Below are 12,435 nucleotides of genomic sequence, written 5' to 3' on the forward strand. Positions count from 1 at the left end.
CAGTTTGGTGAAAGTCACAGCTGTCATTCAGTACATTTACGTGAAAAAAATAATTATTGTATTAATGTGACTACGGTAGTTAGACTACTAATCGAATTTCTCAAAGTGGGACTAACACATCCAGATCATGTGATTGGGTTGGGAGTCGAGCTACTACTACATGTATACATTCAGTCAGACCAGAGTTGTACTTGAGCTGGCCTGGGAGCTTTGTTCATACACAACAGTTCCCACCACCAGCTATACACAGAAATAAAAGAAGCAACCAGGCCACAGAAGAATAAGAGAACAGGAACAAAAAAATGGCCAAACACACTGTTGTCATGTAAGCCAAATGTAGATTTGGAGAATTTTCACTTGGAAATGTTTTCATTTTTGTACACATTTTTGTTTGCTGCCCATTACATATAATGTCAAAAGGCATGCAAGGTGAAGGATATAATAAGTAGAAGTATATACATTCTGTAAGCTTTGAGCTTGAACTCCTGTGTTTGACAAATAAAAATGCAGCTTGCTGTTAAGATTTTTCATCTGTCACTTTCCCCTGTAATGGCTTTGTGCACATTGTGGTTAATCTAATGATCTACCACTCAGTAATAGACATGTTGGTAGTCTACCAAAGTATGTAATTAAATGGTGGATGAAGTGCACCCCAGCACATGATGATATAAGAAAACAGCTGCAAAGTGCATGTCTATAACTAGGTAAGATTAGGACAACTAATGGGACATAACACTTGAAAACCTGTGGAGTTTTGCAAATACCTCTTAATTCATACCCAAGGCTAGCTTTTCTGTTCAACGCCTCACACTGTGTATTCCAATAAAGCTTAATACAGCCGAGTGTGCATTTATTAAACAGTGCCTACAACTGTTTTGGAGTTGTTCACTCCAGCTGGATAGCAGTAACCTTCCATTAGATTGTTATTATACTCGTATTTGTTCATCCACATAATCACAGAAGAGAGTGACGCTTCCGCAGTCACCGTGACATTGGCATTTGCTTTAATTTCGTGGCATTTGTGGTTGTTTTCATACAGCTTCTGAGTCATCTGGCTCTATTGATGCTTGAGCAGTGCTCACTTACTGTATTTTACTACTCTGTACTGAAGCATCTGCTCCATGTCTAAACTGTAAATTGTTCTGTAACTAGGACAGCCTTTCATTATGCTCACTTAGCATTTCATGTCACATTGGCTTCAAGTCCACAGCTTTTCTTCATCAACCTCAAAACTATTTTAATACAATGTGCCACGTTTCATCAGTAAACATCATAAAAGTAGACTTATGTGTTGGGCGAGGGTGAGATTTATTTTTTTGGCTAATTCAAAACCCATTATCTGAAATTGTCGTGTAAGAATTGATGATGTAATCCTTACTTCTTAGTCTGTCCTGTCTTAGACAATGGGGCAGTGTAATTATATTTCTTCACTTCTTTCTTTCTTTGACACCCGTCTTTGTCTGACTATGTAGCACTGTAGTTAAATTGAAGGAATGCTTTACAAAGTTTTAACAGTTATAATATTGTCTTTGGCTGTGGGGGAAAATAAACCCTGATATCAGGGGCATGCCAGCTTGAGAATCAAAATGTAAAAATACAGTGAGTCCTGAACCATAGCTTTAACGTTTATAAGGAATTGAGAGAGAGATGGCTATTAAAAGATATGGTATTTAATTATGTGTTTTTGCAGTTCAAAATACTTTCGCACTTTAAATTTGTTTTAATATGTGTATTTAATTTCTCATTCTGTTTCACTCAGTCTTTGAAAGTGCTCTGAATTTGCATGAGGTTATTATCTATCCTTGCTCCAAGGTTACACCTATATAGCAGAAATGCATCCTGTTGAATTTAAATGAAACTGTTAACCGGCACATTTAATAGTAGGCATTCCATTGCTGTTTAAGCCATCAAAGAGAACAAAACAACATTTAATAAAAAGAAAGGCTAATGTTGCATTGCAAAACCAGAAGCTGTATCTCATTCAAAAGGTAAAAAAAAAGGTGCTTGCATCGTGAAGTTATGCATACATTTTAGACCACTTACTTAGTGATTCAGATGTTAATTTATTTTAAAGTTTGTTGGACTGCTTTTTATTTTGTACTATGAATGCATAAACAAAATGTTTTCAGATTGTTATTTGTTGTCTTGTTTAAAGCCGCTCTGGCATTGCCAAAGCATCTCCTGCTGAAGCACCAGTAACAGGAACTGTGGTGACTCTGGTTTTTGGACAAAGAGGTGATTCACAGCAGGATTATTCTATGTGAGAGCTAGACTGGGAGGGAGCTTAATTCTTTCCTGCATGCCTCTTACATGTTCATTTGTTTGGCACACAGGCCTATTGATTATGGCACAATAGGTCAAAATCTATTGTTCATTATCACATTGTTCACATGTGCTGCCTAATACCTGAATGGCCGTTTAAAGTACATTTCAATTGTTTTACATTTTAGTGTCCTTCTGTTTCCTATATTCCTGACTTGCTACAGCTTCTGAATACAAAGTATTTTATATTAATAATCAAAGGCAAAAGGCGGGGTACATCCTAGACAGGTCGCCAGAAAATAGCAAGGCAAACCTACAGGGCGGAGCAACCATTCACTCTCACACCTACGGTCAATTTAGAGTGTCCAATTTACCTCTTTATGTTTCTGAACTGTGGGAGGAAGCTGGAATACCCAGAGAAAACCCATGTACACATGAGAAGAACATGTAAACTCCCCACAGAAAGGCCCTTGGTTGAACCAGAACTTTAACCTGTGACCTTCTTGTTGTGAGGGAACTGTGTTATATTATCCCACAGCATCAGAACATCTGTTATAACATGTTATTCTGCATTCATTCAACCATTTATAATTTAGGTTTGAATATCTTTGCAATATCTTAAAGCACATGCACACACTATAACCCACCCTAGTTCATTTTGGAGAAAATGTACATGACAATGATCTATCACAACTGAAGTGAAGTGGAGGGGAGGGGATGTTGCTAGTTAGCATAAAGCACTAGCATTAGTCGTGCATTGTGGGAAAACTCAGCTGCACTTTCTCGTTTGTAACTGGTTCTGAGCTTGCTGTCGCTTGTTACGATAACAAGTGTGCTGGTAGTATGTCGGATCAGCTGGAACTAATTAACATGATGGCGGGCCTAAATTAAACGTGGCTGTTGTCACTTTGTGTACACTCTGCACACCGCTGCCTTGTCAAAGATGGTTTGTCAGAGTGGAACCGCCGCTCTGTGATACAGTCGTAAAATCTTGACCGAAATGAGTGTTACTGCAGATCCAACGCCTCACAAACGGAGTGAGACATCCTAGCATATCTACTTTAGATGTGTTAGTAATAGTAATAGCATTTGGCTCAAGAAGTGATTCAGATACACTAGTTGTTCCTCCTCAGTATTTAAGTCATGTAAAAGAAGTGCAGATGGACGATTCCATCAACCGTACCTGTTTACATTTTTTCCCTCTGTATGCACACATAGATTAAAAAGATGCACACAGTTCTAAAAATGTAAAGCTCATGAATCAACATGACTCGAAACTGCTAAACTCACCTAAATACACTAACCTTCAAACTACAACTGTCCCACTGCGAAGTGTTGCACCTGTGTTTCTGACAAAAAATGTTTCTTTGTTGTCCTCTTTATATCTACACACTGATTTTCTTTGTAGGGTTTCTCCTTGTACACACAGAATTATGTTGTAAGTTTTAGGCAGATAATGAAATTGGATAGGACAGGTATCTCTATCTGATCTGAAAACTATCTGCTTTTTCATTCTGCATTGACTTCATACGCCAAGCCAGTATTTTCCCAGCTTTTTTGCCTATGTCATAGAATGTCTGCCTCAGTTTCATTAGACTGAATACTACTCTATTTGCAGACAGCTCGTTATACTGTGCTCTGAGAACGGTTAGTTTCTGTCTGGTCTCCTTTGTCTCATGAATATTTATGTCTCTTTCTAGTTCTTCGGTATCGTTTTCTAACATGTTGTAAAAACTTGTGTATTTGGGATATTACTTGATTAACCCATCATTTGCCCTCAGATATAGGCCTGGAATGCCTCTCACCCTGTAGATGCTGATGTTTTGATTTGTGTTGACTTTGAAATGAAGATAATAAAAACTCATTATCATGCAGCCAAACAGAAGTGCTTTAAGGAGCTGTTTAATTTATATAATATGCAGTACATATATACAATACTTTTATATATGCAGAGCCATTGACACTATCTGTCATAGGTATAGAAATGAGGAAATAATCTATATGGGAATAAGAATTGTAAGTAGCAAAAGACTTGTTGAGAAGAATTGTTGTACTCTTTTCCTACGCTGCATAGATGAGGTGAAACCGTTTGTACAGTATATTGGTACATTTTGTTACACACTATGTAAAATAGCTAATATTTGTATGTGTGTACACGGCGTAGTTCTGGAAATGCCATTTCCACACAAAAGACCCTATGCTTCATCAAAATGAGAAAACAGTAAGATGTCTTTATTAAGGCAAGACATCCATGAATGTTTTTAATGGTAGTCCGAATTGCATCAGTGTTTATTTGATGCTCTGTAACGCACTGGCATGTAATAGATGTGTGTATTGTTTTGATGGAGGGAAACAATTTTGTGATCAGTGTTTCATTTTGCAAGAGATTTTCCACAAAATATCTCTTTTCAGTTTGTGTTTTGAGGAACTGAGCTGCAGCTTCTGGAACTAGGTTTGAACATTTGGGAAAAATTTACATGACTGAGCAATTTTGTATTTTTGTGTCAATGGTGACCGTTTGTCTTGTGATCCTGCCAGTGCTTGTCATACAGGAAAGGCATTAATGAACACGACAGTGAGTCTCATCTTTGTGAGTGAGAGGTGGAAGAAATGTTTGCAGAGATCATTTTGTGTGTATTAATCAGCAGTGGGAGTCTGCATGCTTCTGCGGGACAACCGTCCAGAAACAGCTTGTGGTCCGTGTGCAAATGACCAGGGATTCCCAGAATCTTTCTCTGATGACAGATTTTAAATGTGAATTGCAGTCCTCAGTTTTACACATAGCATGTCACGACTGTGCCATCCATCTGTTGTTGTTTCTGCAGGTTTAATCTTTTGATACCTTTCTTTTTTACTGAGTAGTGGAAGAAAAATGCTATGGTCACTCACCCTGCACAAGAAATGTATTCCGTGGAATTATTTCAACTCTCACTCTGTGGACAGGGCTGTTAAATTTTTCATGACCTGGGACCTCCTTATTGAACAGAAATGGATCTTCTTCTGCTGTTGCCGGTGTCACTCCAGTATATTTTGTTTCTTAGTAAAGCTGGAGTGATTTTAGAGCTCTGGCTAAATGTAGCAGCATTGTCTGTTTTGTTCGTACAGCTACAAAGGCATGATAAGCCTCGGTTTACTAGTAATCAGTGAGGTGCTGGTATGATTTCAAATTTCTGAATGAGTCAAGTATTTAATGGCTAAGAAGTCAGTGCACCATCAGTTCTGGCATTGGTTTTTCGATGTTCTTCTCTTTGAGGGGATGATGAAAAAGAAATGAACAGCATGACTAAATAAATATAAGTGTTCTGTTGTAGAGGTAGATGTGTGGTTCATGACCAATGCCAGTGCAGCTGAGGGCTGATATATCATACTGATTTTTGCCAATTCAATATTTTTTATTTTACTTAAATATATATTCTTTGAACAACACTTATGGTCTGTTTTGGATCTGTTTGTGTCTGCACTGCAGTGTGTTTTTATTTATATTTTAAATCAGAAAATCTATATATGAATGTATATACTCAGTATTTAATACATAAAATAGGTCAACTTTGTCAAAAATGAATGAATGAAAGTGTGTTGGCTACATTAAACGCCAAGGATAGGTCGTTTTGGCCCCGAGCACGACCCATAGCTTAGTTTTTAGCACACCGGTATTTTTCAACTTAAATAGGCTTAAAGGAATACTTCACCGATTTGCATTTAGCTTTGTATTACTAGAGTAGCAGCAGTATTTTTGAAAAATTGCGCTTCCCAACCTCAGTTTCCCCTGAGTTGAGAAATATCTTCATTCTTTTCTTTTTCTGCCTGCCCACCAGTGACATTTGGTCCTGTTAGCGTAACTGTTAGCAAAGATGGCGGACACTGTTTACATTCTGAGAATACGTAACTTAACAAAGGGAAAAAATTAAGATATTTCTCGACACAGGGGAATTTTTCAAAAATACTACCTCTATTCTAGTAATACAAAGCTAAATGCAAATCAGTGAAGTATTCCTTTTAATGAGGTTAGGGTTAAGGCTTAAAAAAAAGACAGGGCTAGGCAGTAAATTAAAGAAAATTCCATAAAAAAAATGCCATGTCCTGTGGTATTGTGTGTAAAAGTCTAATGTGGCAGTCGATCCCGTGTCAGTCACACCAAACTACAATGATTAAACCACTAAGTGAACTGCCAGTGGAAACCTCATCGAAGCGTTACAGCTTGCTGTTATTTATACTACCACTTGGGGCGCCCATTTTAAAAATGTACCTATGGTTCATAATTCCTGCATACGACCCATAGTTGTGTTTCGTTGGTGGAAAGTCTCTTAAATAATTAATAATCATGCAATAAATGAATCAGATGATGCTGAATAGTCAGTCTACCCCTAACCTACTCTGATAGCTGTGCATGTCACACTGATATCCAATAAGCATCCTTTCAGTTCATGAACCTTTTTTCCCACTCAGGTGTATTTAATAGAAGTCAAACTACAGTTTACTTTCCTTTCCATGCCAGCTCCAGCTGTGTTTCACCCCCCCAACACACCCCGAGTCACATTTGTCCATGTTTAATCAAGCACGTTTCCTGCAGAGCATTTTCCACATCACTGGCAGTAGGTGAATAGCCAGAAAGCTGGTCTTGATTATTCTACTGCTATTGCAATTTTGTTGACTTATGCACGGAATAGCTGAAGTGGTGCTCAAGGCGTCTGATAAATACTGCTCTGCTTGTTTTCATGACAGCATCTAAACTGAGAGCAGCTCTCATTAGATGCATGGTTTTATTTTGAGTTTGTGGGAGGACGCGGTATATCCAGAAGGTACGGGAATTCCGCCCTCTTTGAGCTTAGTCATATTCATTGGTTGATCCTGTGAGTGCTGCAAATGTTGTCTGTCATTCAGCACTGGCAGGAGGAATGAAAATAAAAAAAGTAGCTGATGTTTTCATTCAGACAGCCGGAGTGGCAATTCAACTTCTTTCTTACTTTTTGATGAATGCAGGGAGGTGGGGCATTTTGACTGGAAACAACAAATCTGGCCGCGGTGGTTGTGATGATTATCACCCCTGCCTTGTTAAGTTGGAGAAGTTTGGCAGGAGCAGCTGTCAAGATAACCCAAGCTGCCCTCTCTGACTCACTAGCAAGACTTTTCCTTTAAGACGAAGAGACTTAGCGGAGAAGCAATGGGAGACGAGTGTCCGTATGAAAGAGGAACTGCGACCGTGGTGTGCACAGTCACAGACTCGCTTTGTGTTGCGGACACGACTGACAAGAGTGCGAGTTGGTTATCCTGTGAAAATGGCCGCTGCGTCATGTAAATGTGTTGTTGGTGAGGGCAGCTGGTGCTGAGGCCAAACTGCTCTAAAGACAAATTAGGTGTTTATCTGAGAGAAAGAGAGGCTGAAGTGTGCAGGACTCTGCCCCTGAAACCCATCTGTCAAAATGCCAGAGACAGTGGAGACAGGAAGCCTCTCCTGGCTTGACTGTGACAATCTTTTGGTCTCCTCGGCTCTTAAGGATGCAATTTGTCGACCTGGAAATAAACAAAAATACATTGCAGTGCCTTTTTCTTATTTGTTCTCATTGGGGCATCAGCGTCGGCTACATATTACATACATATTGTGACCACAATGCACAGCACTCCTCACCGCCAGGAGTCCCACGTAGAAAGATTTCACAGTACAAGATTAAAAAAAAAAGCAATGTGAGTCTCTCGGTAAAGCATAGGTCTTGTGTTATAGAGCTGGACTAAATTACAACTGGAAAAACCTTTTGACAACCTTAACCTTTTGATGCACCGTACACAGCACCTGTACTTGTCCTTTTTAATATCAGTTGGAGGATCCTCGTAACATGATGGATACACTCCGATTGTCTAGCATGATAATGTGTCAGACAGTTGATGTAGAGGAACAGCAGTCTGCCCAGATCCTGATAATCCTCACTTCTGTTGATGTCTCACAGTAAAGTATCTGATTATTTCAATAAATCGGTGGTTTGCATGTGGACTTGTTTCATGCTTTATTTGCCTGTCAGATCAGATTAATCGGCAGGATGAGACCCCTGCGTTCATTCGGATAATTGGAGTGTAATCTTATTACAGTTTCACTGATTTGTCTGATTCATCAGGAAGGGGACATATCGCTCATGTTTTGTAAAATGAATGTCCCTCTATGTCGTACTTTTATCATGGGGAGAGAAAATGGTCAGTAAAATCACCATTTTATATTTTTTTGATATTTATTTTTAAGCTCAAATGCAGTTGGGTCAGTGTTGAGGAGTGTACTGCACATGCTTAAAGCGGCCATAGCGTGGTCCTATCTCACTTATATGTGAGATATGGAGGTGTACTTACAAACATGAAGTCATTTTAATGATGAAAAAAAGTCGCTAAAAACGAGCCAATGTAAATGTCTCATCACTGACACTCTCGTCAGCCGTGCTGTTTTAGACCAAAACCACACCCGCAGAACACTAACTGTCTTGTGAGTGGCCAGCCAACAAGAGCTTTCCCGCCGCCTTGTGATTGGCCAGTTACCTGGAAGTGACGTAATTGGCACGTCAGCTCCCAGATCCGCAGCTCCCCCTCTGGAAAGGCAGATGCACCGCTAGCAATTATCAAAACATTGAGTAATGACGTAATCCCTTACGCATTTGATCCAAAGTCTGACCCAGAGTCAGAAGACACTGTGACAAGTGAAAGACTGCTGCAGGACGCCTCTAGCTTGGATAACGTTGTGGTTACCGAGATGATAAACACACATGCAAATGAAACACGAGCGTAGCGTGTAGCTTAGCGTGTAGCCGGCTATTGCTAATGCTAAACGACAAAACAAGCACACAGACAGTCATATACATACTGTTGGCACTGCTCCTTCCTTTAGGTGAAGTTTGGTGCTGTGTCCTGCTCTGTATTGCTACTTTCAACCATAGAAGAACAAGAAGAAGAACTACTCTTGTTGTAGCTGCTGAGCGTATCGGTTGTACGGAGCTCAGCAGCTACAACAAGAGTAGTTTTTCTTCTTCTACGGTTGAAAGTACGTCACCGGATGTGCCCGGACTCTAGTGCCCGGACTCTAGTGCCCGGACTAGGAGGCGCTGCTGTTTAGAGGAGTGGTGAAATTCGCCAGTGACGTAACTAGTCAACAGAAGTGCCGTTCCGCTTCGTAGAGCTCAGGAAAACAAACAAACCCTGCACTCTCAGCAGTGGCTGAAATGATTGTTATGGACTTTTAGGGCTTCATTAACGAGGTAATGATGCAGATACACACAAAAATGCAGCGTTAATTGGCACTTCCGGGCTATGGGATCTTTAATGTTTCTGATTCGAAGAAGCGGTTTGTTCTCTCACCCCCCAAGAGCTTCTTGGTTACTACTACTCAACGACTCGTTAGTTTTCTTTTCACGTGGTTGAAGGGGATTGCTGAAAAGAAATATTTAATAGTGTTTACACAAACGCAGTAGGCCACAGCTGTTATGACAGCTGTTATCTCTGCAATAGGTTGAAAATGTCACATAGTTCACATATTCATGGATGTGGACTTATCGGCCCTCAAAGTGTTTGCGTCATGGCACAAGTATGTGCCATGGTGGCCTACAGCATCTGGTGTCCGTGATTAGTTCCTCCCCACTGGTTTGAGAGTGCTGCTAAACACTGGTTTATAGTTTTCAGTTGGAATGACAACCTGTACACTCTTTGCCGTCCATGTGGGAGCAATGAACAGCTGTTATGAACCAAGACTCAAAGATAGAATGTGTCTGTGATTGAAAAAGAAATTGTGCAGTTCAAGTTGTTCAAGATAACGCGCTCGCAGAATGAAAGCAAGAGCCATCTTTTCCACGGTGGTTTTTGCAGATGACTTGATATGAGGTTGTTTGGGAGTTTATGCACTGAGCATTACACTGGAACTCACTGCGCTCAGTCTTTCGTTTGTTCGTTCATTCATTCATTTAGTCATTCATTTACTTATTCAGAATGTAAAAAGATGTTTGTGTTTGTTCACCACACTGTTTAAAATGTATATTTGCAATCGGCATTTTAATATCAGGTGTAAATGCATGCGGTGAAGGGCTATCCCTTCACAGGAAATGCATTCTAATGCCAGGTGTAAACACTGCTATACTGTGAAAGGCAGAGAGAGTGTTGAGATGATCGGGCTATTCAGCATTAGCAATTGTACATACATATGATGTTGCATAGGGTCTTGATGTCTCTTAAATATACCAGTGTTTTTACCTTTTTTTTTTTTTCAATCCTTAGTGACCTCCCCATGCTCTGCCTTCATCCACACACTGAAAAGTCTGTTTTCTCTGCAAATGTTGGGGGGGTTGATAAACATCTAATGACGAGACAAGATGGTGCTACATGTTTTTAGATCGCTTCTTCTCCAGTCATCAAAGCAGTAGAGATGTGGCCTTTTTGTTTGCCTCCTCAGAGGCTTGTTTTCCAATACCCAGAGCAGATGGTATCTGTTTTCTGTGGATGAATCACTGAGCTGGGTGCATTTTGCGTAGCGGGCCTATACTAGGTGAAGCCTGTGTTTACAATATGTCCTCCTGTCTCAGCCGTGAGAATTCACGTCGGTTAACTATTCATATACAGTTTATTATACGTATGTAAAGACTTTGAACTCACTGGTGTTGTGCGTGTGTGTTTTTTTTTAATTTCCGCAGACTCTGGAGGAGCCCCCTTACTTAACAGTAGGGACGGATGTGAGTGCCAAGTACCGCGGGGCTTTCTGTGAGGCAAAGATTAAGACTGCCAAGAGGCTAGTCAAGGCCAAGGTAAGTCACATTTCAAAGTGTTCTTCTAAAATTAAGAATAAATGATCTGTCTTTGTAGTGTGTGACATGGAGTACAACAGTGTGAGAGCCCCCTTGTCTTTATTTGATCACTCAGCTTGGTTATACATCCGCAGGAGGTGGCCACATTTAAATGTCATCGTCAAAAAGGTTTCCAGCAGAGACCACTGTGCTGATTATCAGAGGCTCTCAAATAGTCTCATTCTGAGAATGCACAGTGCCCGCGAAGGATTTCTGATGTAGCCTCACACATCCAGCTGCATTGTTCACATGCTGGAGCACTACCACCTGGTTTAGGTTGTTACTACTGCTCATACACTTGAAACACTGATCAAGGAGCCCATCTGTGACAGATGCAGGGTTTAGCCTCGTCCACCAGGTACCCATCCCCACGTTCCCAGACGTCCCTCTCGTATCCCCACTGGTTTTTACGCGCTTCTGATGAAGGCATTACATGATGCATGTACAGTATCTCATTTCCCAGTGGGGCTGGAGCATCTGGGTAATACAATAGAGACAGATTGCTCGTCTCTCGTTCCGTTAGAGTGTGTGGGAGGAACAAAAGAGTGGTTGCTGGCTTTTTGCACTGTGTCAGTGCACTGTGGTTCCCCCTGTAGAGACAAAAGAGCAACAATGTAGTTTTGGCATACCATCTGACTAACAACATGACAAAGTAGATGATCAGATGTTCTTAGTTAAACATAATGGGCTAAAACTGAGATAATAGAACAGTTTAAACTCATAAATTAATTACCATGCTAATTGGCTGAGTGTGGGGTTTGTTTTTGAGTAGCTATAATGCAAGCTGTTTCACTAACACTGAAACGTGAACATTGTAATGCGTTTCTCTTAAGCTCTTGGGCTCATGTTTATCAAAGTTGATGGCAGCGGTGCATGTCACTGATGTCATTTGAATGATTTCAAGACTCTGAGGGGGGAAAAAATATATATCTGTGTGATCTCTTGTCATTTCTGATAATGCCTTGTACTAGAGGACCTGTAAAATGGGAATTAGGACCATGTCATTATCACTTACTGTGAGAGGTTTAGCATGCTGTGATCAGCTATGACTACCTTATGGCACAGGTGGTAAAAGTAGGGCTTACTGCAGATCCGCTCGACATGTTGCATCATGATAAATTCATCTGGGAAATTTGTTCAGTGACAGTATTTATCGGTGAAACAGGCTGAAGGAAAATCAGAGTAGTAGAAAGCTTTGTAACTGTACGAGACGAGAGCAGACCAGAGAGAGAGAGGTTGTGGGAAAATAAGTGAGACGACTGCAGACGCTGTTTATTTTTATCTGAGTTGACACAAATACAGTCAATGCTTGCTGTTCGATAGGGATCATGTCCTTTAGCTGTTTATGGCCAAACATTTACAGAAAAAAAAT

General features: G+C 40.3%; 1 protein-coding gene across 3 annotated transcripts in view; it reads left to right on the top strand.

Annotated features, from left to right (window-relative positions):
* Nucleotides 1-12,435, top strand: part of arid4b (AT-rich interaction domain 4B) — a 43,039-nt gene that overhangs the window by 3,570 nt on the left and 27,034 nt on the right. For all 3 annotated transcript variants that reach the window (XM_058652386.1, XM_058652387.1, XM_058652388.1), the window contains exon 3: nucleotides 10,914-11,024. In XM_058652386.1, coding sequence (XP_058508369.1) covers nucleotides 10,914-11,024 — 111 coding nt within the window. The remainder of the gene's footprint in view (nucleotides 1-10,913; nucleotides 11,025-12,435) is intronic.

Source organism: Solea solea, chromosome 15, assembly GCF_958295425.1.
Source record: "Solea solea chromosome 15, fSolSol10.1, whole genome shotgun sequence".
Lineage (NCBI taxonomy): Eukaryota > Metazoa > Chordata > Actinopteri > Pleuronectiformes > Soleidae > Solea > Solea solea.